The 27197-nt window shown below is 43.4% G+C and overlaps 1 protein-coding gene across 1 annotated transcript in view; it reads right to left on the bottom strand.

The window, feature by feature from the left end:
• Positions 1-465: 465 nt before the first annotated feature.
• LOC144255092 (stearoyl-CoA desaturase-like) overlaps positions 466-27197 on the bottom strand; it is a 30767-nt gene continuing 4035 nt past the window's right edge. Inside the window, exons 2-7 of the mRNA XM_077799112.1 lie at positions 20056-20117; positions 9962-10250; positions 6735-6865; positions 4342-4547; positions 2665-2897; positions 466-665 (exon numbers count right to left, since the gene is read on the bottom strand). Coding sequence (XP_077655238.1) covers positions 466-665; positions 2665-2897; positions 4342-4547; positions 6735-6865; positions 9962-10250; positions 20056-20117 — 1121 coding nt within the window. The remainder of the gene's footprint in view (positions 666-2664; positions 2898-4341; positions 4548-6734; positions 6866-9961; positions 10251-20055; positions 20118-27197) is intronic.

Genomic DNA, 27197 nt, shown 5'->3' with positions numbered 1-27197 from the left:
CCATGGAGCAAATGTGCTAATGATACTTAGTAACATCCCAGATGTTGCATCTCTAGTTTTAGTCACCTATCATTAAGCTCATGACAGCTCAAGAAAAGAGAGTTTTCTGGAGCAAATTCCTTTACTTTTAGACTCTAGAAAAGGTGATAGGGTTTGAAAGCAAGACACATAGTACAGCTTACCAGCACCTTGCCTGGGAAGCAATGAGGGAGAAGAGAAAGGTGATAGGAACAAAGCAATGAAAAAACCAATAGGATGAAAAGAGAGGGAAGAAAAGAATATCTGCTTAACAGAGTAAAGGAGAGTTGTTGCCTTTCAATAGTTATGCATTTTACAAGAATACCATTCTGGGATGGGTTAAGGTCATCATTTAGCATCCTGGTAGCATTAAGAAGTAGTGAATTGACAGAACATTAAACTTCTATTCAGCTGGCTTTTGGAACAGGATCCTGGTCAGCCCCCAATTTAGCCACTCTTGTAGCTTCCATCTCCAGTTCTTTTAACCCTGGCCAAGATGGCAGCCTTGGATACTTTCTTCCGGTCATAAGCTAGACCGAGGGCGGCCATGCAGTCAATGAAGAATGTAGTAAAGTTGATGTGCCAGCGGTACTCACTGGCAGAGTAGTCATAGGGGAAGGCATGGTGATAATTGTGGAAGCCCTCACCTGGAACAAAAGCAAAGAGAGAAGTTAGGGAGCTCAGTAGATTGCTTTCTTCCTGAACTGTGCACACTTCCTACCTAGCAGGGTACCTTGACCCCTGGAGAAACTCGCTGTTACTGAATGAATGAATGAACTCAGTGTTCAACTGTGAAGCAAATAGATACCCCCAGAGACATCTTAAGCAACAAGTCCAGAGGCTCTGGTCAACCGTTTCTGTCTGGGATCCTTTGATCCTTTGAGGGAAGTTTCTCTCAAGGGGTAGGAGGATGATAGAGAAGATGGTTCTGTTACAAAGGTGAGTAAGGAAACACACCTTTTCTTTACTGTCCTGATGCCTCCTGTAAGGGTGAGAGGTTCCAACAGACTGACTGGAAAAGTTAGAGGTAAGGAGGCCTAGCCACAGGCTAGAGATTTCTCAGTCACTGCTGGTTCATAGTGGGCTACTCTGACTTCTAATTCTCTGAACTTTGACCCCGGGATTGGGGACGCACTGATAAAACAGAACCAGTCTGAAAATTCTGAGTGCTTCCCTCTAACCTTTGAGATTGAGAACTCTTTGAGATTAGCTTTTCACTTTGAGAGGAAACTACAGGTACTCTCAATGGAGGAGTATTCTCTGGAGGACAAATGTTTGGAAACTCCACGGATATTTTGCCAACCCTTGGCAGGACTCTCTTTTTCTGAACAGCTTCCAACATTAGCAAAACTGAGCCTTATCAAGTTGGGATAAAAGCTAATAAAAGAATTTGTTGGACTCTTGAGGATAAAAATGTCCCCAGTTAGAGTAGTAATGATATGAACAATAAACACGTGGAGAACAATAAGCAAAAGAAATGACCCTAATCAGGGCTTCTAAAAATGCATGTCCCTCTGTACACTGGGTTGTCTGGAATAGGAACTAAGAGAATGGTGTGTGGTAACAAAAAGGCCTTACAGGTGCTGAAAAAGAACCACTCACTTCCATGACTGGTTTCTCAGGCTCTGAATAAGCACTCACTTGACCTATCAGCATCCCATTTAAGATAAAATAAGATGCATACCTAGACACAAGAGAAAAGTGAAGAAGAAGGTCACAGCTGGTAACTGGGGTAGCCAGAGACAGCTCCAGGAAGGCTCATGGGGAAGGTCAGCTTTTTCAGAGAGAGAGAGAGTGCACTTTTGACTGTGAGGGGAGGTCTTTCAAAAAGGGAAAAGATTAGAATGGCAGGAACCTGAGCTGGAGGAGAGCAAAGGGTGGAGAGAGGGAGGGAAGGGCAGGTATACAGAAGTGGATGACACCAGTGATAATGGTAAGGCTGGCAGCCACTTTGAACTGGTAGTCATAAGGAGACTGGAGTCAGGGAAGTTCACCCTAGCTCTGTTTACAATACAGGACACATGCCAGTAGTAATGATATGAACAATAAACAAGTGAAGATAAATAAACTGGATTATTCCGTTTCTATGGAAAATGTCAAAATTGCACAGCATAGGTCAAGGTAAAAATATGCACAATGGTAGAAGATGCCTGAAAGGAGGTGGGGGGATTCATGAGACTATAGTAAAGGGATAAAAAAAATGCTTTCAGAGCATTATCCTTTTTTAAATTGTAATAATTACTTTTTCCACATTTTATACAACATGATTAAATATAAAACACATGGCCTCCTGACCTGTCCACTGACCCTGATGTTCTATTTATGCTTCTTCTGCCCCAAGTATGCCTACAGCCAGGTCAGAGGTGACAGGAGAAAGGAAAGTTTGAAAAGGACTCAGTATACGTAGGATTTGGAGATGGCTTGGGGGACCTGGAATAAAAGGCACTATTATTTTTAAGCATCCTTTTACAAAAACCTTGTTTGCCTGACTCTCCTATGCGTTTCCCAAAAGTGACTCCTAATTTTTCAGTGGAAGAACTAAGACACAAAAAAGGTCATAAGAACAAATGTAACTGGTGTTTCTGGCTCCAAGCTGAATACTGTCATCAGCTGATCCCTAGATATGGTTGTGTACTGTTGTCTTACCCATAGTTCCCAGTGAAGCCAGGAGACTCTCACGTGGTTCAATGTTCTTGTCATAGGGGCGGTATCCATAGAGATGGGCAGCACTGTTCACCAGCCAGGTGGCATTGAGCACTACAGCATGTCTCAGGAATGTGGCAACATACAAGCTGTGTACAAAAGTTTCACTCCAACAAAACCAGGGTACTAGAGTGGGCACGATGAAGCACACCACCAGGACAGCAATCTTGTAGTACCTACATTGAAACATCACACATTTAGTCAGTGGATCGAGGACTCACACACTTAATCTGGATTGTCCACTCTCACTGGGCTAAGCTGTGGAATGACTTTCCTCCTACACAATGAGTACAGTTGGGCAAAAAGCAGCCTGGGGGAATGGGTGGGAAATCTTTTGAGTATATAGTATCACTTTTTAGATGAGGCATTAAATGACTTTCTAAGATAACACTAGGAACCAGTGCAGCAAGGATTGGAACACTTGGCTCCCGCTCAAACTGCTTATTTGATAAGACCATAAAGAAGAGTTGGTCAACAAGTGAGGGTCAATCACAAAGTTACCAGCCAAGTTCTGCTGCCTGGGCTGTTGTCCGTCTGCCTTAGGGTTGTGTTGTTTCTCCAATCACGCTCTTTTGGAACAGAACGTGTTTCCTATAACACCTCCCTTTCCTACTACCTCCCCTAATTGTTTGCTCTGCTTTTCTGTCAGGAGGCACAGCGAGTGTCCTTGATCACCTGCAAGTCTCTGTCCCTGCAGAGGCCCTGTCCCACTTTTCGCTCCCATATAGACCAGGCCATTGATAATTGAAGGGAGCTGACTGTCCGACTCCTTCCCTTGAGTAGACATATCTTTGATTTCCTATGTCATCGGCATTCCCTGCCTCCAACTCCTTTCCATTCTTGCCACTGCCTTTCCAGCAGGGTGTGCCCTACTATCCAACCTGTGTCCCTGCCTCTCATCCCTCTGGCTCAGTGATTACCTACCCAAGAGCAGCCACTCTGAAGCACACCTCTGTGCCCTGTTACTGCAGAGGAAACCAATAGTAGTTTCCTGTTTCCAAGTGCATAAAATCTTAAATTTGCATAAAGGAATCTGCAGAAACTGTCACTGTGCTCCTTTTTCTGTCCCACCCTATATTCCAAGCAAAAGGACATCCTTCCTGGAACTTCTTTGAGGCTTTGGCTCATTATGTTCCACTGTCCTTGCTCCCATATATATGAAATTCTCTATCTATAGGTGGATTGTGATTGTTCTCTGTTCATTATACCTTCCCAGCAGTTCCCTCCTCAATAATCTCCCCCCTCTTTCTGCCTCTCAGGTACACACAATACTCTGCCTTATATCATGGTTATTTGGATACTTGGATTACCCCCATAACCCCAGTAGAGTAGAAAGTTCTTAAAGGTAAGTTCTCAGCTACATTTATTTTTTGTATCCATGATTATCCCAGGTCAGTTTGTTAATTTAATGGGTTTCATAAAGATAGCTTGGAGAGGAAGGAACAGATCAGTAAGCTACAGACTGGGGGCCTGTGGAATGTTAAATACTGGAGTTTTAAATGAGTTTGAACTTACAGTAAATTCTTGACCATTATTTTCTAAGACCTAATAGAAAAAATGGGTTCCCTAAGCTTCAGGTGTCCAGAGTCACATCCCTAGCTCCATTTTCCCTTAACTCACCTCCTCTGGAACATCACCAGCTTCTCAGCTTTTAGATCAGACAGGTCCAGGGTCGCCCCCTTCTCTTTGACAGCTGGGTGTTTGCGCACCAGCAGCCAACCCACGTGAGAGAAGAAGAAGCCACGTTGGGAGTTGTGAGGGTCGGCATCTGTATCTGAGAACTTGTGGTGCACGCGGTGATCTCGGGCCCATTCATAAACATCATTCTGGAGGGACAGAGAAGAGGAACACAGGCCTGAGGAGAAATGCCCTCCTGGGAGAAGTCCAATGCCTGGATGTCTGCAAGGGCCCAAGGCTCTCATCCCAGCCTCACACAGTCCCCAAAGTCTGGCTCCAAAGGAGGCATGGAGGGGCCTGTCCTCTTCTGCATACGTACTCTGAAGCTTGTGCAGAAAAGTGACTTATAGTCCCAGACCACAGGAACAGCACTGCTGCTCCCTGGAGGTTATATGGTGAGAAGAATGTAGGTAAATCACAATGCTCAGATAATTTCACTAAGGAAGAACATTTTAATTCTTTAAGCTAGTTATGTAGAACAAGGTTCTTTTAAGGTGCCTAATCCCTGGGCACAGAGAGTATAAACAGAGTCTTGGGGTCTGGGGGCCTGGGCTGTTGCAAACCAGCATGAGGTCTGATCAGTTCTCTGAATGTAGGCGGTGAGAGGATTAGAAATAAGACAAACACAAATATAGAGAAAAGTGGGACTCGGCAGACCAAACAAATTCCTCGTGGGGAAAGACTGGCCAGGAACAGGCTCCATGTGTTTATTTTATAGGTTTAAACATCAGAAGGATTTATTGTGAGAAAGTTTCTTCAAGATAAACAAAAATGAGGTTGTGAACAGGATTAGCACAATTAAAAGCTTATCAACTTGCGCCCATATCTCTTCTACCTCTGGGCAGCTGGCATTTGAACTCAAGGCTATTGAACCAATAAATTCTGTGAGGCACAGAACCCCCTTGGAACAGGGTGTCACCACCAACTAAGCAGACTTAATCAGCGCATTTCCACCAAGGATTCTCAAAAGAGTATTACCTCTACCTTGGGATGGTTCCAAGAAAACTGTAATTCATTTTCCACTCCTGACACTGGTCTGTGGATAAAACTAGGGGTAGAGGGATGCTCATGCTTTCACAAGTGACAGCTAACAACCCAATATAAGGGCAGCATGAAACTTGTGACCATGAGCACATTTGCAGAGGACATCTGGGATGGTCTGGTACTGTTTCCATCCCTTCAAGAGACTACCAATTTCTCACACTGGGCCCACCCTTAATCCCAGCAACTTGGGAGGCTGAGGCAGGAGGATTGTAAGTTCACAGCCAGCCTCAGCAACTTATCAAGACCCTAAGCAACTCAGCAAGACCCTGACTCAAAATACAAAAATAAAAAGGACCACGGATGTGGCTCAGTGGATGAGTGCCTCCAGGTTCAATCCCTGGTACCCTGCCCCCCCACACACACACCCTCCGAAAAAAGAAAGAAGCAATTTCTCATTCTTGCCTTTGCCTCACAAACATAATAACATCAGCAACCTCGAGGTGTAAGTTCCTAGGGCCAAGTTGATTACTCATATGTGGTAAACACCTCAGATATTGTCAAGACACAGGGGACAAATTTGGTTTCTGTTTTCCTCTTGCTGTAAGGTAAGCCCACACCATAAGCCTTCTTGAACCCATTGCTATAACTTAATGAGAGTCCCCTTCCCTGATTTTCTCCATTCCTTCTCTGTTATGAACTCGTGCCTCAACAAACCTCATAGTTGAATTAGCCAGCATGGCAGCCCAAGACAGAACCCCAAGGTTGGTCGATCTACCCTCTCAGTAGCTCAGTTTCCTCATCTCTTAAACAGGGGGGAATAATAGGCCCTAGGTCCTAAGATGGTATAAGGATTTAATGAGGTAATCTATGTCAAGTGCCCAGTGTGGTGCCTGGCACAAAGTGGGTGCTATGAAGTGTTTGCTTTTGTCTAAAGAAACATATTTCATGAGTCTGTGGCACATTTCCTTCTATCCTATTGTGGTGGGATCTCCAAATAGTCTCCTTAAAGCATGAGTTTATTGTTCAATAACTATGCAGCAAACCAGGGTTAGGACCTAGAGTGTGGGCTATGGCCTCTTGCTGGAGGATCACAACAGCTAGACTGTCATCCCAGTGACTTGGAATGAAAAATAACCCCATTTCTTGAGAACCCTTCCTCTTTGCCTCCTATTTCCCTTCCCGTTGACTCTCAAGTATCCCATGCTCAATGGACGTAAGCACCAAACCTGTCCTTCAGGTGACCACAGGAAACTGGAAATGGCAACAAATGTCCTGGTGGAGCTGCTGTCCCCTCCATTTTTCCCTGGGTCATTGACAGGGTAAGGACACAAAAGTTAGTGACCCCCTCTTACCTGGAATGCCATGGTGTTGGCAATGATCAGGAAGAGCCTGAGGGGCAGCCTCGCTTTGTAAGTTCTGTGGCTCCACAGGCGATGAGATCCTGCACTCATGCCCTCTATACTGGTCCAATAGCAGAAATATGCTGCCAAAACAAGACAATGAGAGTCCAGTGTGATTCCCATCAGAGGAATTATATCAAGTACACTCTCCTCGACTTTGAGTGAGGATCTTCCACCCCTGAACCCTAGGATGCCTTGGTCTCTGAGGCCTTGTATTTTATCACTTTCAAAAATACCATCACCACTGCCTGTAATCCCAGCAGCTTGGGAGGCTGAGGCAGGAGGATTGCAAGTTTAAAGCAAGCCTCAGCAAAAAGCGAGGCATTCAGCAACTCAGTGAGACCCTCTCTCTAAATAAAATACAAAATAGATCTGGCAATGTGGCTCAGTGGTCAAGTGCCTCTGATTTCAATCCCTGGTACCAAATAAATAAATAAATAACATCACCCCTATGCTCTCCACCCAGGGATGGAGATGGGATAAGTGGCTCCAGGAAATAAGGTTGCAGAGAGGGAAAGGGAATAAGACTCTCACTACTGTGTCACCATCATTGGCAACCTGAAGGGACTGTATTCAAGGTCCTATCTCCATGGACATTCAGTTGACCTTCTCTAAAGTAATCTGGGCACTGACCAATTGAAGAAGCTGTATGGTACAGGATCCACCTAGGATATGCAGAGCAGTGGATATTTATCAACCAGCTGCTACAAAAGTATTTTAGTATTGCAGTAGCTAGTGCAACTCTAGTCAGCCCTGCACACAGTCATATTTGCACAGAGACTCAAGCTTTACCATGGATGTTAATATTCTCATATTGAAAAAGGTAGGTGCTATTAATACCACATCTTGCAGTTGAGGAAATAGATGCTGTAGAGGTTAAGTGTCAGAGATTAAGTATCGAGGGTCACACTGGTAGGAAAACTGAAGCCAGGGTTAGCAAAGTATTCTGACAATAAGCAGTGATTGTTCTAGTGATTGTTCTACCTCTACCATCCAGTTTCTGACAATGGAGCACCCCAATGTTGTCCTGGCCCACTGTCTTCAAGGCCTACAGGCTCAGGAGGTGTCACATGTATCTCTAATTAGGAAGATCTGCTGAGTGTGGGCCTTGAGGTCATGGGTAGGATAATATATGTGGGACCTCCTAAGCCTGAGTCTTCCTCTGTAGGCAGCACTAGGAGACAGAGGCTGAGGCCTTGGGAGAAACTGTTAACAATATTTCATTCCTGGGCCAGCTAGAAACAGTGGATCCTCAGAGGCTAATTACTTAATTGCAGTGGGAGATACCACATGCTGTAACCAATTGCCCTGTGTCCTGCAACTGGAGATAGTTTCCTAAACAGCAGGCATCCTCCTCTCTCTTTCCTACCTCCTGAACACTATCCTGTTCCTCCTTCAGGATTCCCAGAAGAGCCACAGAGCCAGGGTCTATCTCAAGGAAAGTTCTAGTTACATTCTCTCTGAGCCGGACTGAGGTCCCAAGTGATATGTGGCCTCTGGCCATGTAGTGATTGAGATCTTCTTCCCTGATTCAGTGTCTAACTCCACCTCTGTTTGGACAAACCACAGTGGAACCAGAGCCCTGTAGTCACCAGGAGGAAAGAAAGGACTCTGGACAAAACAGAGCTTCTGTTTCAATGGTGTAGATGGCTCTGGGAATTGAATCCCAAAGCACATGCCTCCCATCTTAACAGGGGTACTGGGACAAAAACGCAGGCACTTTTATGCCTGTTCAATCCACACCTATTTGTCTGTCAAATAAGAGACTCAGTCAGTTAGATTTGTTCTGTCAATGGAAGAACTGTTATTGTTCGCAGCTGATGGCTAAGCAAATAAGGAAATAGATTCTGTAGAGGTTAAGTGTCAGAGATTAAGTATGGGGTCACACTGGTAGGAAAACTGAAGTCACCTCCCCTCACACACATAGCAACCCTTCCTGGTATGCAGATGGTGTGACCTCCTGCCTGGCCTGCTCCCACCAAGTGCCTCTGGGGCAGGGAACATAACTTCCTGTCCTAAAAATATGAGTTTGTCCCCAGTTGGTCTCTGGTCTTTTGCCTGAGAAAAGAGATCTTCTCAGTTGCATTTTCCTGTGACATCAGGAAGATTTGTCAAGTCAGTGCTCAAGGGAGCACATCTTACCACCTATGTGACCTAAGAGGTATAGAGGGTCCAGCTACCTCCTGACTGACCAGTCCTTCTGACCCACTGCCCTCCAAAAGATCTGCCAGAAAGTCCCCCACACCTGAGGTTGTTCCAGGAAATCTCTGATTGTCTTCTGGAGAGGGCATACTGGCTCCCTACTCCTCATAGAGCCGCAATTTGGCACCTCGATCTCTAGTGCTCCCTGTTCCCCCTTCCCAGCTCAGCTTCAGGGACAGAGGTGAATCTACCTGCAAAGGCATAGATCCAGGGGGGCAGGCCATCAGGAGTCCTGATGGGTCCCTGAAATAAGGGTGGATCAGACAGAAACTGGAAACCCTCTCTTTCTCACTACAGCAGCCCCTGGAAGACGGGTAGGGGGCAGTACTGGAGTTAGAAGATACTGGATCTTTGGCACTTCATGGCATCTGGAGAGAGGGAAGGAGCTGGCATGTCAAGAAGTTAAACAGAATTTATGCAACTTTATTTCATTCTAAGAGCCTTTTATTGTCTGGCATTTGCTATGCCCTGGAGACCTTCCAAGAGCAACACAGCAACACATCTGAGCAACTTAGGTCAGACAGGAGCCTTGTTATTCTTCCTGTGTGACAAAGGAATCTGGACTAGCCAAGGGGTCAGGTCAAAGTATTTTTCTGAATTACCTCTTCCTTTTTCTACCATCTTTCCTCTGGGTTATCTAGTGGCAAGTAAGCTTTGACAAGCCGCCACACAAATGACGCAAACAGAAACTCTCTGGGACACCTGCCTCTCTAAAGGCCATTTGTCTACTCCTCCAACTTCTGCACATGGTCTTAGGGCTTTTTCCCCAATACCACATTAAGAGACCCCCAGAACTGACATTCCTGCCTCTCAAACTCCCTAGGCTCTTTCCCCCGCCCATTCAGTATCTCAAGCAACCAAAGACACATAACTGGCAAAACCTGGACAGAGAGGGGCCCACTCTGTGGAGGAACCCACGTTATCAAGATGCAATGAGAAACCTAGAGGACTGGCTCAGGACAAGGAAAGCTGCTTACCCCAGAGCCAAGTGTAGAACTTGGAAGTGGGAACCAGTGTGACCCCATACAGGGCTCCCAGGTGCAGCAGACCCATGAGGATGATGTTTCTCCAGACAAACTCAGTTTTGGGCCTGGGGCCGTCTGCATCCTGATAGCTGGGGTCGTGTATGTCATCTTTTAATTCAGGGCGGATTTCTTCTGCCAAGTAGAGAAGGTCCTTCTCCAAATTTTCTCCTCCATTCTTCAGGCACCCATTGGGAGGTGCTGTGATGGTGGTGGTGGTGGTGGTGGTGTAGGAGCTGGAGAGCTAGAAGGAGAGTAAGTGGAGAGTCAGATGAAAAAGAGGCTTGTGTGCAGCAGGGTCATTTTGCTCTCCAATAGGAATGGGGGAAGGGTGCAGTATAGGTGCTTACCCTGCCCCAGAGTCCAGGTTAACTAGGGTTAGGTGGAAGGAAAAGTTTCTAGAAACTGTTAAGGTAGGGCTTGGGAGTGAAAAACATCTCAGGATGAAGTGGCAGAAGGAGTGAGGGGAGGAAACACACCCCTAGGAGCACACAAAGGAAAATCTGCACATATGTATAAAAGGACATGCACTGCTGGATTTTTCTTTACTTTAAAGCTTAGGAAACAAAAATTGGATACCAAGTGCCCAAACTTCCCATCTGTGGAAGTAGAAGTGCCCACGAGGGGAAAGGGCCCACTAGGGGAGGACAGTATGACTTGGGAGAGGTGAGCAAATTCTCTCTGGAGATCTCAACTTTCTCCCTTACCAACAAGTCACCTAGAAGCTCAAAGGATAGCATGGAATTCAGAATTTGGGGGCCATTGTAAAAAAAAAAAATTATAGGAGATCAGTGTTTGGGCCTAAATTCCTATACTAACAGGCCTTAACAGACCAGAATAACCCAAACTGGTGTCACTCATTCTGTGAGTGCCACAAAATCAAACTGAAGCTTTAGAGAAGTAGATAATTCCCCTAATAGGCAAGTTTTTCATGGAAAGAGGAGGTTGCCATGTACCTGAATTGGCATGATAAGAAAGTTCTGTGGATTTAACTCTCATAGAAAAGTAACCAACGTAGTAAAGGTTTCCTTATTGTTCTGTTTCCTTGTTCCTACCTTACCTGTCCACTGTTCTGCTATTGTCCAATGGGAGGTCTCATTGTCACTTTGTAGAATTAAGACAATTAGATCCTGACTCCCAATTAACAACCAATTAGATCCATGAGTAAATTTGTGATGATTTTGTCTTCAACAGTTTTGGCAATTTATAAAGGGACTTGAAGAACACAGCTATGGAATGCAGGAGAGGTGCTGCTGATTCCTTTTAAGATCCCCTGTCTTCTTAGGGAGCCTCAAGTGTTGTAAGTCCATCTCAGATTGAACTCTGTTCTTTTTGCATTTTCCCTTTATTCTTTTGGCTTTTGAATTCACAGTAAGTGAACTGTGTGTGAGTAGGCATATGAACTCAGGGCTGCAGACAGAGGGCTAGTATGTATGGCAAAATATCATGTGACATTGTGGGGTTTACAGAGGCTGAGGAGTCACTGGAAAGAATAGCAGTCATGACAGAAATAAGACTGGGTCCTATAGGGAGATTGTAGGTGTCTCACTATGTCAGAAACTAGCATTTAATGGCAATTGTAGGGCCATGTTCCAAAATCCCAGTGGATGCCTGAAGGTACAGAGAGTAACAGACACTATGCACTAGTACCATGCCACTGCCACAGTTTGTGGGAAGCCATTCTGTCACGTGATTGGGTGACTCCCGTTAAGGGTCTGAAGCGCTCTGGCTGTGTTGGAGCTTTCCCGGCCCTTTCCTGATGAGAGAGCCCATCGGTGTGGGGGTGTGCCTGACCACTGACCCCGGGAGCCCAATCACTGACCCTGACCTTGGAGTGCAGTCCCCCCTCAGCCTTCATTGGATGGAATTCTCCCCTGAATCTCTTGTTCCCCAATAAAAGGCTACTCCCTGGCATGTTCAAACACTCTCTCTCTCTCTCTCTCTCTCTCTCTCTCTCTCTCTCTCTCTCTCTCTCTCTCTCCTGCTAGCCCTGAGTAATCCTTGCTGCCCTGCTGGGCGGTTAGAGGAGGGAACCAGAGAGGGGAGCCGTCTCGGACCTGGCAATAGAAATAAGGTAACTGAGTCTGTGTGTTTTATTTCGATCTCATCTAGCTAACTTTATGTCTAGAACCTCATTAATGAAACCATTGCACAGGCCACATGGTGGAAACAGTTGATGTGATTACCAAGTTGGCTAAGTGTTGCATAGGTTGTTCAATATGAGTATATTGCACAGAGGAACCCACACAGGATGGATTAGAACGGCACTCTTTCATCACACTACCCAGAATGGTATATAATATTAAACTTATCAATTGTTTATTTCTGGAATTTCCCATATAATATTTTTGAACCATGGTTGACCAATGGCAATTGAAACCACAGAAAATTAAATCATAGATAAGCGGGCCCACTGTACTGCAGGAGTGTGAATTCCAATTTCTGGAAATTCACAGGGATTTTTTCTCTATCTTCATAGTTCCTTTTTCTTGAGCTTGAGTGGGGAAGATCCCTAAGTTGTCAAGGGGATCTCAAAGCCAAGTCACAACTTAACTAGTGGGTATGGATTGAATACTTAAGGGCTATCAGATTACTCACCAGCTAAAAATGAGAATACCATGAAAGAATAAGTTGGTTCAGGACATAGTAACACCTTCTGGCAATGAGAAAATCTTTGGTCTGAAGGAACTCAATAAAAGATTCTGGGGCCACGCACAGTGGCACATGCCTATAATCCCAGCAACTTGGGAGGCTGAAACAGGAGGATTGCAAATTTTAGGGCAGCCTCAACAACTTAGTAATATCCTCAGCAATTAGGGAGACCCTGTCTCAAAACACACAAATTTTAAGTGGTAGGTACTAGTTAGTAAGGATCAGTGAAATGTGAACCAATGGCCAAGCAGGGTCTTGGAGTTTCTTTGAATTGCCTTTAATGAACAATCAAGTAACTTGTAAAACAATAGGTATACAAAATCTGAAGATTAATGGGTGGAAACAAAGAGAACTAATTAGGTTCTGTGGACGTACTCTTGTTCTGTCTTCCCTTGATCTAGTCTCTAAACTATCTCTTTGCCATCATATCTTATTTTCCAGCTAAATTATTCTCTTCCTATGCAGTTACTGTCAGCTAGAAAACATTCTCAAAACTTGCTTTATCTAAAGTCATGCTGATCCTTGTGTTTATCTTCACATTCTCTGTACTTGATATATTTTCCACTCTTGATCTGACTTTTAATAGTAGCAGCTCTGAAAGAAAGTGTTCTCTTATTATCAGTCAACATAAATGGTCACCCTATAAGTACTATCTCACTGAAAGAATGAGAACCTCACCTTCAGATAGCTGGGACAACAACTGCTAAACTTAAGACGTGTTTTCTTTTAATCAGATCTTGCCTGAAGAGACATTATTGCAATGAGGCATTTATCCTTCTTGGACATGAGATAAAATGTTAACTATAAACAAATCTCTTTCCATTAAAAGTTACCTGACATTGTCTTATCCTAACATTCCTCAAAACTGAGGTTTTTGTGTTCTCACTTTTTAAAAATAAGAACCAAAAAGTTATAAGTTCTTAAATGCATCTAGATTACTTGAGATCTTAGGAATATTGTTTTTAGGATTATTTTCCATAAAATATTTCTTTTCTTGTGTCCTAGTTAGCTCCTAACTAGGACAACTGCATAATAGGGACAAGGACAATTGTATTGCCAATAATTTGCAGACAATTTGGGACAAGCTTAAAAGTCCTTTCCTTCTGGGAACTTATAAGAGTACCCCAATATTATGGGTCTGACTAAAAGTCAAGTTCCAAGAAAAAAGCAGATTACCCTGAAGATACAGTATGGAACAGATTTAAAAATCCTATCCCTGGTGGGAACTCAGAGTACCCCAAGGCCTATGTTTTTCAAAAAACCATTAAAGATTATGGGTAATTCATTGTTTATCCTTGAAAACTCACCACTTAGGTACCTACTAAATAAATAAAATTCTTTTAAGGAAGAGAACTTTTAAAAAAATTTTTTTTTAGTTGTAGATGAACACAATATATTTATTTATTTATTTTTATGTGGTGCTGAGGATCAAACCCAGTGCCTCACATGTGCGAGGCAAGTGTTCTCTCTACCACTGAGCTACAACCCCAACCCTTAAGGCAGAGAATTTTTAAAAGGAAAAAAGAAATGATTGTTTTCCTTGTAACATAGCTTGGTCTCAATATAAATTAGAGAACAGAAGCTTGTTCTATAATTGGGGAGGAAAATGGTCAAAGATATGACTATCTGGATCCCTTCACCTTACTCCCACTGCTGTCTTTTTAAAAAAAGTCTGATTCAAGTGTTGTTATATTAAGCAATTATTCAAGGACTAACTCTCAAATACATTGGGGAAAAAAAAGATCTTCCCCTATAAAAGATCCCAAAAAGGAGAATAAACAATGATGATAGTTGACATGGATCAACCTCATGGATGGACAGGTGACCACCTGAACCATTGATCCAATGTCCAGGCATGCTTGGTAGACCCTGTCCCAGCCACCCCCAATTCTACAGGCCTCCCCCAGATCTGTGCCCCCTGTTTCTGTGTCATAGAAGACATCTGTGCCACGCTGTTTGGTTTTTGAAATTTGAAATCTGACCTACACTCTGTTTAATGAGCAGCTTTAACTTTCTTATCCCTTACTTATATGTGTCCAATACCTGGACTAAGCAAGCTCTAAAAAGAAGAGCCCTTTCTTTATTTCTTTTGCTTGTCTTGAGAGACACTTTCTTTTCTGCTTCTTGGTTAAAGAGGATATCTGGCCCACTGGTGATTTCCCTAACTTTTTCAAAAGAAATTTCCATTTGTAAGGATATCTCCCTGTATTAACTAGTTCTTAAGTTAGGAAAAGATATTAAATCTACATAACATGCCCTACCTTTAAAACTTAGACTTTCACTTACACAAACCCTTCTCAGTAATGTTTAAATTAAGTTTTATGTCTTTGAGATGTAGTTTTTTTTTTCAGACAGTTCCAATAAGTTGCTTATGGCCTGACTAAATTGCTGAGATGGGCCTTGAATTTATGATCCTCTTGTCTCAGCCTCCCAAAGTGGCTGACATTACAGGCATGTGCCACCACACCTAGCTGGACCATGGTAATCATATCAATAGGTTATTTTTTAAAATCCTGACAAATGGTAAATCTAGATAAAAGCTATAGAAATCTTTGTTTTCTGTTTATATTTTAATGGTTACACAATACATGTGCATATTGTATATTATGTCTACATGGTATCAAATTGGCTTATGGATAAGTCAGCACTCATAAATTTAAAACAAGAATAGATCCAAATGCCTTTTAGTTCATGTGACTTAAGTAACCTTTAACAAAAAGGTAAATTTAAATTGGTTACAAAAATGAGAGTAAAGATGTCTTTAAAATTACTAATGTACATGTTTTTCTAGATGATCAGCCAATGAAGAGAGTGCTGTTTTCTATAAAATGTTTGAAGTACAATGTCTGTTGCTTTTAAGATTTTTCTTTGGCAGAAAAAAAGATGGCTTAAAATGTTAACCATGGGGGCTGGAGTTGTGGCTCAGGGGTAGAGCGCTCGCCTAGCATGAGCGAGGCACTGGGTTCGATCCTCAGCAGTGCATAAAATAAATAAATAAAATAAAGGTATTGTGATCAACTACAACTAAGAAAATATATATGAAAAATGTTAACCATATTCATCTGATATCTTGGTTTATATGAGTAACCTAAAATTAACTGTTAAAAAAATGTACATTAGGTTTGATGTAAGTGGAGTTTATGAATGTATTAGAGAAGATATCTGATTAATTTTCAGCTTAAAGCACTAAAACTCAACTGCTAAAAATAAATTCAAGTACTCAGCTTCTTGAATTTTATAAGACATGTATTTGGGCATGTGTGTTTTATATGAATTGTTGATAAATGATAAAACAGTGTAAGATTTGTTTTGCTTCTGGGACTAAACTAAAGACAAGTTTACTAAGAGTTAAAATTTTAACCAGCAGCTGTGCTTGGAGGCACATGCCTGTAATCCTAGTGACTCTGGAGGATGAGATAAGAGGATTTCATGGGATGGAGATGTGGCTCAAGCGGTAGCGTGCTTGCCTGGCATGCGTGCGGCCCGGGTTCGATCCTTAGGACCACATATAAACAAAGATGTTATGTCCGCCGAAAACTAAAAAATAAATATTAAAAAAATTCTCTCTCCCTCTCTCTTTAAAGAAAAAAAGAGGATTTCAAGCTTGAGACCAGCCTCAGCAATTTAGTGAAACCTTAAGCAACTTAGTAAGACCCTGTCTCAAAATGAAAATTTAAAATGACTGGGGATGTTGCTCAGTGGTTAAGCACCTCTGGGTTCAATCCCTGGTACCAATAAACAAAAATACATACATACATACATACATACTTTAAGATTTGTCAAAAGGCCAGCCTCACCAGAAATAAAGCTCTGACTCTCATGGCTCCAAAGTTGGCTAAAATTAAACTCGTTTAAAATTATTGTTTAAAAGATAGTTTTTTGTTGTAAAGATTTCTGTGATCTCAGAATAAAAAGGACTGCAATACAAAACTAAAATTTTGCATAAGTTATAAAAAGTATTTAAAGGTTGCAAAAGAATTTTAAAAGAAAGTAAAAACTTATAAAGGATTTCACATGTGATTGGGTGGGATACATTTATGGTTTTTTGAAGGGGCTAAATAGATACCAAAGACACACTAGTATTATAAATATTATGTTTCTTGATTCAACACTATTATACAAGTTCAATATGTTTTTGCACTTATTAATTTCATTTTGTATTTTCTTTGAAGCCTTAGAACCATTTCGTGTTAGTATTTTGCAGAATACACTACAACAAAACAACCTGAGTTAATTTAAATACTAAATCATCACCTACAGGATAGATATGAGATAATGCCACCTCCCAGTACTAATACTGACCTTAATTAAATAAAAGGGATAACTGAAAAATTATAGATATTAAAGTTAAAACCCATTACTCCCACTTTAATATTGGTGAGTATTAATATCTGTCCTGCTAGATGTTTAAAAACAAAGCTTGGAGCCCTTTGACATGATGGCTCATGTCTATAATCCCAGTGACTCGGGCAAGGAAGGAGGATCATAGGTTCAAGGCCAGCTTCAAAATTTAGAGAGGCTCTAAACACTGTATCTCAGTGGTAGAGTATCCCAGGGTTCAATGTCTAATACCAAAACTAGGAGTCAAAAGCCAAGGAAGTAAAGGGGCTAATGGAGGAAAAAACAGCCAATATTTTGGCCCTTGCCCTCTCAGGTCAGTCAGGACTCATCTCTCATGGCCCTGCAACCCTGGTTGAGTCACTTGACCTGCCAATAAGGGGAATTGTGAGGACCTTAGAGAACAGGAAGACAAAATGTACACTTTGCCAAGAGAAGAAAATGTCCCTGGTGCTTCCATGTATGGTCAGCAAGGCCTTGACTCATCCTGGAAGATGGAACAACTGGTAGAGAAAGTTAAAGAATCCAAGAGGCTTTTCACAAGTTCCCAAGAGTAACCCCTGAGGAATCTGAGCTAACCCTAATAGTAGATAGAAACATGGTCAATTTTTGACAACTGGATTTTAAACACCTGGCAGTAAATTTAACCCAAATACAGTCTTACATGGACATTTCAAAGGTAAGACAGCTGGGTATGGTAGCACATTGCCTGTGATCCCAGTGACTCGGGAGGCAGAGGCAGGAGGATCCCAAGTTTAAGACCAGCCTCAGCAACTTAGTGAGTCCCTAAGCAATTTAGTGAAATCCTATCTCCAAATAAAAAATGAAAGGGGCTGGTTGTGGCTCAGTGGTTAAGAGCCTTTGGGTTTAATCCTCTGTACAAAAAAAAAGTAAAACAATATTTCTTTTAATATAACTTGAGATACATGCTTGTGTCAGCCCTACCAAAAGCAATCAAATTTGAGAGGTTATAGAGAAAGGGGTTTTTGTCTGATAATAACTATCAAAAGAGGCTGTTAAAATCATGTTTACTCAGAGTTAATTTAAGTCTGATTTGATAGACATATTTTTGAAAAAAAAATTCAGATCCTGAGATGTATACAGGCAAAAAATATTAAAGCTTACTTAGCCTTATCTGACTGTTACTGATATTAGGACCTCTCGCAACCATACTTCAGCTCCTATCCCTCAGCCAATACCATTGTAATCTCCTAATAAATTTTCTTTTTTAATTAATTTTTTATTTATATATGACAGTAGAATGCATTACAATTCTTATTACACATATAGAGCATAGTATATCATATGTCTGGTTGTATACAAAGTATATTTACACCAATTCGTGTCTTTATACATGTACTTTGGATAATTCCACCATCATCTCTAACCCTATAACCTCCCTTCCTCTCCCATCTCTCTGCCTCTATCTAGAGTTTGTCTATTCCTCCCACACTCCCCCTCCCTACCCCACTACAAATCAGCCTCCTTATATCAGAGAAAACATTCAGCATTTGTTTTTTAGGGATTGGCTCACTTCATTTAGCATTATCCTCTCTAACTCCATCCATTTACCTGAAAATGTCATGATTTTATTCTCTTTTATTACTGAGTAATATTCCATTGTATATATATATGCCATATTTTTTAATCCATTCATCTATTGAAGGGCATCTAGGTTGGCTCCACAGTTTAGCTATTGTGAATTATGCTGCTATGAACATTGATGTGGCTGTGTCCCTATAGAATGCTGTTTTTAAGTCCTTTGGGATAGTCCAAGAACTGGGATAGTCAAATGGTGGTTCCATTCCCAATTTTCCAAGGAATCTCCATACTGCTTTCCATATTGGCTGGACCAATTTACAGCCCCACTCCTAATAAAGTTTCTATTTTCCATATTAAAAATCCTACATTAAGAGGATGGCAACACAATATTTCCAACCCATTCCCACAACTGTGACCAGTGTCTATCTTCTTTAGATCAATCAAGATGAGACTTTTTTTTATACTTGAACTAGAACCCAGTGGTACTTAACCACTGAGCTACATATCCAGCCTCTTTTATATTTTATTTTGAGACAGGCTCTCACTAAGTTGCTGAGGCTAGTCTCAAACTTGTTATCTTTTTGTCTCAGTCTTCAAGTCACAAGATTATAAGTGTGTATACTACATCCAGCTCAAGATGAGACTTTTGATCCCTGACTAGACAGAGTCTTTGTCCCTTGCCAATCTGAAACAGCCCTGGAAGATAGATCTTCACCCCTCACCAACTCTTTATTTTTTCTTTTATTGGTACTGGGGATTATTCTAGATGTGCTTGACCTCTGTGCCATACTTCTAGCACTCTCCCTTTTATAAAAATTTTGAGATAGGGACTCACTAAGTTGTTGAGGCTTGCTTTGAACCTGCGGTCCTCCTGCCTCAGCATCCCAAGATGCTAGGATGACCGGGGTCACCATGGCACCTGGTCTGAATTGTCCCTTGAATGCAAATTTCTTCCCTTATTTACCTCAAAGGCACCTCTCTCTTGAGATGGTCCTAATCTCCCTTGAATGTGTATCTACTTTCCTAAATACACCTCTATCTATGCCTTTGACTGGCATGTACTGAAATTCTTTTCCATCACATATTCCAAAATCCCTGCTGGTTCTAAATTCTCCCTTCTCTCTGGGAACTCCCTGGACCCTTTTGGAGACATGTCTTCTCTGGTGACAGATGAACAGGAAGGAGTCTGTGCAGTCGCTAACATTTCTTGTTACCCATGGATAAACACATCAGGCATCACAGGAACTCACTTGTACAAAATTTAAGAAACACATTTCTTGGTTGACAAGTAGGTTCCTAGCTCATTCTTTGATCTATTTGATTTTATCTGATCTGGTTCATGTGCACCCTAAGGAGCATATTCTCTCTCTCTTTCTCTCTTTCTCTATGTTTATATATACACACACATGTATATATGATTATTTAATCATATATATTAACTTCAACTGTCTTCCTCACCAATTAGTTACCTAATGGCCCAATGTGAGCCCACAAACATGGATTGCTCAGAAACTCACTTTCTCATGCAGCAAGCACTCTGGCATTTTGGCTCTCGGATGCTGCGATGACTTTCTCAAGGCTGAGGTTGCCAAGTGGAGTTCCGTACTGCCAGGATAGAAGGTGGACTTCTACTCCAGGGTTTGCTTGTAGAGCAGCAATTCTGTGCTGTGCTCTGAATGCTTCTCTAACCTCACAGGAGTGATGCTGTCCACGCTGGGCCTTGCTCTGTGTGTTATCTCCCTGAGATGAAGATTTAAAGGCTACAGCTAACAGTGGTTGACATTGTCCCATATTTCCTCTATCTTTTATCTGCAGCCAATAAGGGGCAAGCTTCACAAAAGCTGTGTGGCTTAGGCAGCCCTGATTGGAGGGGAGGGGAGGGGAAGGGACAGAAAGCAAAGGCAGGCAGGGTCCAGTTAGAGTGACTGGAAGCTACAAACAATAACAATGCTAATGATCCCGAGACAACACCAACGACCCTTATGTCAACTCTGGCTCCTCACTAGCCAAAGAAAATCTGGTGCCTCCTCATCCTACCATTATCATTGGCTCAGCACAATCTGATGTTCCCTTGTCACCAGCTCCTTGATTTCCTTCTGTTTTTTCACCTTCTTGGCTTCTCTTCCAGCAGTTGTTGGATGTCTGCCCAGTACATGGGGCCTCAGGAGTGTTCTGAAGATTTCTTTCTGGAGGAGCTTGATGGCCTAGTTCAGCAGTGAGGGTTGTATCCAAGCCCAGGCAGGCCCTGGTTTCAAGGTGAATGGCTGGGCATTGGGGCAGTTGCATAGGAAAGTGTGGGGAAGCCAAAGTGGGGCCTACCACTCAACTCCATCCAGTCTTCCCTTTCCTTCAGGTGTCTGGGACCTTTTCACACTTGGAAGGCCACACACTTAGCCTCCAACCATCCCCCTTGCCTCACCTGCCATAGTTTTGAGCCAAACACCTGGGTAGAGCCTGCTTACTTAGTTAGCTAGTGACCTGTGCTCCCACGGCAGGGGGCAGTGAACAATCTCTCTGCCCCCCACCCCACTCCAGCTCTAGGATAACAGAGATCATTAGAAATTCTGGTGACACTGTAGAGGCACAAATGGATCTGTTCTCCTACAAGAGCCCAACAAGCTTAGACACTGGGCATGCTCCACAGAGAAAGGACATCTGCAGGCACCAGTAGGCAATGCTATCTCCATGTCTACTCTTCCAGAAAGCATGCAGGATGGTTTGGAGATTCTTCTGATTGTCAAGTTGGAATACTAGAGACTTCTTTATGGAAAAAGGCAGGAATTACACACAGTGTTTTCTCCCAGCAGCAGGCCAAGGGCTAGGAATAAGAGTAAGGAGCAGGTGATGAAGAAACCCTGCAAGCCAATTCACAAGAATCATTTTGTTGAACCCTCACTGTGAGCCTGTGAGGTGGTTTTTGCATGGTTCCATTTTAAAAAGAGGAATGTGAGATATGGAAAGATCAAATGAATTGCCCACCATCACATCTATCAGCAAATTGTGGAGGTGGGAAATAAGCACAGAAATGTGATGCTGGAGCCCAAGCTCAGGACCCTGTTGCCCTGGAACCCTGCAGTGCTCTGACCTCAGATCTTTCCATCAGGATATAATCTCTGGGTCTGTGGGGAGTCGTACTTGGAGAGCTTGGAGCCAGGCAGGGTCTGCATCCATTCCTCCAGGATGTTTCCATGCCCAAGTCTCCCCATTGATTTTCCATTCTCCTCTGGGAAGGGGGAGGTACTAAGGAGCTCTGTGAAATGACTAGCTTCTCAGGAAGAGAGGCACCTGGGATTGCCTGGGAGCAGGACAGAGCTCTGCCCTCTGGTTTCAGGGGCAGGCCAACTCCCTGACCAGTGATCAAGCTCCTCTGTTTCCAGACATGCTCACTGGCCAGTGGGAAGGTGCCAAATGGGCCTAGGTGATCTCAGAGGTGGAAAATCATGAGGTGATGGCTCAGAAGGCAGGGTGTGGAAGCCAAGTCCACCAGTGCTGCTCCTCTTCAGGTTCTGTCAGCAATGTGTACTAAATTCCTTTGCCAACTGCAGGTTTACTCTGTCCTGGTCCAATCCAGGTTGCTAGATGTACTACTATAGACTGGATGACTTTTTCAACAGAAATGTATTTCCCATGGTTCTGATGGCTGGAAGTATCCATTGAAGCACCAGCAGGTTCGTTTATGTTATAGTGATGTTTACAAGGTGGACACGATTATGTATAATGATGTGAGCTCAACAATGCAGAAAATATTGTAGAAGGGAAAAAGAAAAAAGAAGTTATTAGGCTGAGATCTGTATTCTGAAATCTACTGAGATTGAGGTAACTGAAAAATTTGTTCTGTGAGCTTCAATGTTCTCATCTGTAAAATGGAGATAATACTATTCATTTTGGAAGATTGCTTCAAATATGTAATTGTGTATTAAGATCAGTAGAGTACTCTACACAGTGTAAGTTGCAGTTGTTAATGCTTCATTTATATCCAGTTTCCTTCATTTCAGTATTCAAAGTGATTCATGATTGTACTCTGAATGTCCTCTTCCAGCCTTAATTCTCACTTCCTGCTTGGTATAACTTATACCTTCATCAGACTGTACTCCTCCCAATTTCTATACTTGATTTTAGCCACAAAGCTGTGAAGCACTAACTGTTACTCATTTCTAAACATATTCTGTCTTCTCAACTGTCTTTGCACTCCACTCTCTGTGTCAAGATATTACTCATGAGCCACAAATTCCACTCCTACTTATATATCCCAGAGAATTGAAAACAAATATATATACATATTCACAACTTGCATAAAAATATTCATAGTGGCATTATTTATAAGAGCCAAAATAAAAGCAATGAAATAGCCCATTTACTGATGAATAGATAAATAAGAAGTATATCCATATATATCCATGTAATGGAGGCAATGGCTAAGGAGTCTAGGTTTCATTTTGAAATAAAACATTCTAAAATTGATTGAGGTGATTAACCATATGACTACAAGATATTATATTGTAGTATTTAAATGGAAAAGTTGCATGGTATAGAAATTGTAGGTCAAAAAGCCTTCTTCTATTCATGCTCACATCAGCCACTACAGATCCTGAGATTGCCAGCTTGTCCAAGCAAACAAGCCCTTGGAGACCTGAAGTTATGCAACCACATCCACACTACACATTGCTTCATGGCATTGGGACCGGAGGTCAGAGCTGCAAAAATGGCCCCCATAACTTCAAAGTTCTCAGGCTTTCCCACCTCAGAGGGCAATGTGGAGATAGAAGATAGAAGCCATCACCTATTCCTGCCCCAGTGTCAGCCCCAATCAGTTCTCTGGGCACAGAGAAATGGGAGAATTCTCCCAAGTTATGGGTTCTTTGATGTCCAGTTGTCCAAGCTCTGTCCCAAGTACCAGACAGCCAGGAGAGATGGTGTGAGTGGATTCCTCTCCCCCCTACCCAGGGGACAGGGCCCAGGGTGGCCTATTCTTTTGTGGCCCATCTGGGCAGCACTAGCTCTGGACAAGATGGAGTGAAACAAGCAATGGGGGCCCCACTGCCATGAATACAGTTCCTTATTTCAGAGAATGTTTATGAACCACCCACAAAGCCCCAAGCTCAGGGAAAATGCAGGTCCCAGGAGCTCCCTTTGGGCAGTTCTTGTGATGGACAATATGTCCATGCCTCTGCTGATGGGCCTCAATAGAGGGCACTGTAAGAGCTGCTGTCAGAAGGATATTGGCCAGACCACCCTGGGAGAAGCAGAGAAGAGAGCCTGATGGGAAATCCTACCTTAAATATGAAGAGCAGGTGACAGTTTGGAGGCCCATGGGAGGGAAAGAGACTCTAACATGACACTTCACTGACTGGGATCCTCAAAAATGGCTCTTCCCATGCCCCAGGCTTAAGAGATGGTGCCTCAGGTCCTCAGCTGGGTGGCCTTCATAGAAAAGAGGCCAGTGCATTCATCCAGCCCAACTCCCTGGGTTACCAGTTGTATCTATCCATACTCAGAGCTGCTGACTCCCCTCTCACTCCAGCTCTTCTTCCCCTGATTCTCCCCTGTCCAACACAGCACTGGAGAGTATGGGGACCCTCCCCAGACACAGGCATGTTTGCAGACACAGGTTCCTGGACTAGGGGGAGGCTACTACTACCTATCTCTGGGAACTTACAGCAGTTCTACAGATTAGAGAATGAGTGTGACAGGGCAGCTAATGTCTTGGGACAGTGTAGTAATTGTGGGCTGATAGCTAGGGCAGGCAGGAACTAGGATCAAAGATCTTAGGAAGGATCAGGGTTGGAGATTTGTGCTGTAGCCTGACCTAGCAAGGTTAGCTCTTCCCAGAACACAGGCCACTCCCCACCCTCTCCTCTGGAGTTGTGCAGAGGATCTTTCAAGTTTTCCAGAACTTGGAGAACCAGGCCCACATCTAAGCATTCCACCTAGGATGGACACAGAGAAGACAGGCAGACACAGCCCTAGAGCCTCCAATGACAAACTGATGAGCAGAAAGTCTTTCCTGCCCCAACTCAGTCTCTAGGATAAAATGGAGAGAGAAGAGAGCTTAACCTAGCTGTGCATTTGTGGTTAAAGAGATGCATCCTAATTGGCTTCCTGCAATGGCCAAGAGGGCCGTAGACTGGAGGTGCAGTCCCAATCGTCCTCCCGAATTCTAAACCAGCACCGTCCTCTCTCCAGTACACAAAAGAAACAGATCCCAACCATTGCTGTCCCTTCACCCCACTCTCTTCCCCTCCTGAGCTGCTGCCCCTACAAAGTTCCTTTCCTGAGTCTATCTAGTCTCAAGTGCCAAGACAGCACTAGCAACCAGTACACCCTCCTGGCCTTCCCTTTTCTCTACGGTAACCTCACCACACTGATGTCATCTCTGCTTTCCATTAACAGCACTGAGATGGCCACAGAAGGGCTGCAGGGTCCAGAAGACAGCTTGTACTGTCCTAAGCCAAGCTTCCCCAGAGCATTTCCCAACCAGGAGTGTGTATCTCTCCCATCTCATCCATGGTGCCAAGGTATCCACCCAGGGGTTGGGTGTTGACTGTGCCTCCCTGTGCCCGCTGGAAAGTCAATGCTCTGCTCTGTTTGGGGAATGAAGCCAAAGCTCTGCTGCAATACTGGGGAGCTCACAGATTTCTAAGAGAAATGGGACAAAGCACAATAGCAAACCACAAAGATCAGCATCTAAAGGGCACAGAGTGTAAACACACCATATCAAATGGGTAGGAGTTCAGGGAAGGGGAAGAGAGGCCCTTGCCAACAGAGGAGCAAGCCCCTAGGATTGGGTAGGCAAGAGAATGGCTTTGAGGGCCAGTGAGGTGGCAGTACTTTCTCTCTCTCTCTCTCTCTCTCTCTCTCTCTCTCTGGAGTACCCAGGATTGAACTCAGGAGCACTGAAGCACCGAGCCACATCCCCAGCCCTATTTTATATTTTATTTAAAGACAGGGTCTCACTGAGTTGCTTGGTGCCTCACTTTTGCTGAGGCTGGCTTTGAACTGCAATCCTTCTGCTTCAGCCTCCTGAGCTGCTGAGATTACAGGTGTGTGTCCCTAGGTCCAACTAAAGTTTCTCTTTACATGCACTGTACTAGGTGCTCTGACAATCTAGTAACACTCACCCATAAAATACCCTTACTTTGCAAGACTCAGAAAAGGTTGCTGGGTGGGAAATGCTATGGCAGGAATGTTCTAACATCTGCCAGGTGGGTGCAGAGATTTAATTTATTTTAAGAGTGAGAGAGAAAATTTTTTAATATTTACTTTTTAGTTCTTGGCGGACACAACATCTTTGTTTGGATGTGGTGCTGAGGATCGAACCCAGGCCACACGCATGCCAGGAGAGCATGCTACTGCTCGAGCCACATCCCCAGCCCCAAGGGTGCAGAGATTTAGAATATTTGTTTTCGGGGGGTGGGTGGATAGTAGAGGATAGGAAAGGTAGCAGAATACAACAGTTGCTAATAGGGCATTATGTAAAAATGTGGATGTGTAACCGATGTGATTCTGCAATCTGTATTTTGGGTAAAAATGGGAGTTCATAACCCACTTGAATCTAATGTATGAATTATGATATGTCAAGAGCTTTGTAATGTTTTGAACAACCAATAAAAAAAATAAATCGCTTTCTTTTTAGAAAAAAAAAAATAGAATATTTTTTTTTCCGATAGTCATTTCCAACAACAGAACAAACACGTTAAGCAGAGAGTCGGAAGGACACTTGGTGTGCCTTATGTCCCATCCCTTACCAGGGCCCCACTCCAGGCTGCAGACACCCTGAATACTGGGCGAGGTACAGTCTGGAAGGCCCACTGGCCAGCTAGAGGCATCCTCCTTCTACTCCACGACCCCACTGCACCTTCCTCCCTTTCCCCCATCCTAGAGGGAAAAGAGGAAATCCCAGGCAAGCCCTCAGCTTTGTGCTTGGCATCCAAGGTTTAAGTGATTGTAACCCTGGTAGACTGCCAGGCTTCTCTCTGCTGCTCTCCCCACAGGGCTTGGCTCCATCACTTTCAGAGCAATCCTTTTGTTTTCCATGGGAACTTTGAATTTGCAATGTCATCTGACCCAGATGTGCTCTTGGGGAATTCTTGATTTTCCCATGTTTTCCTTTCAAGTAGTGGCCTAGAGATCCACCCACAGCTGAGGACCAGCAAGAGGGGGAAGAACCAAGTCCAAGAGCCCGACATGGAGCAGCACCAACCCCTCCTCAAATCTTCCAGCCTCAAGAACCTCACAGAGGCCCAAAGGAGGCTAGAGAACTGTCAGTGCCCAGAACATGCCAGACACCCAGCATTCTCATCTCTTAACATTCTTTTCACCAAACTTCTTTCTACAGACAAGTGCCCATGTCTTCTTCCTGATGCCCAACAGCTACCTGAGCCTTTGGGCCTTTTGGCCAAGCGTCAAGTGCCCAATGACATAGCTTGGCCTTGGCTGAGACCACACCCACACTGCTGACTCTGGTGTCAGGGGAGGGCCACCTGAGAAACAGAAACCCCAGAAAAGAGATAGGACCTGATGACAGCCAATTAGCTTCCTGCCAGGGCAGGCTGGTACCTGGAGCTGAAGCCAACAGCCAGGTAATCCCATTACCCCTTCGTGATTTAGGACTATTAAGCGTGAAGAAGTCAAAGGCAAAGGCAAGACAGACCTAGGATTT

The sequence above is a fragment of the Urocitellus parryii genome, chromosome 5 (genome assembly GCF_045843805.1).
Source record: "Urocitellus parryii isolate mUroPar1 chromosome 5, mUroPar1.hap1, whole genome shotgun sequence".
In the NCBI taxonomy this organism is placed as follows: Eukaryota; Metazoa; Chordata; class Mammalia; order Rodentia; family Sciuridae; genus Urocitellus; species Urocitellus parryii.
Note: the sequence above shows the minus strand (reverse complement) of the source record. Positions and strands in the feature narration are given on the sequence as shown.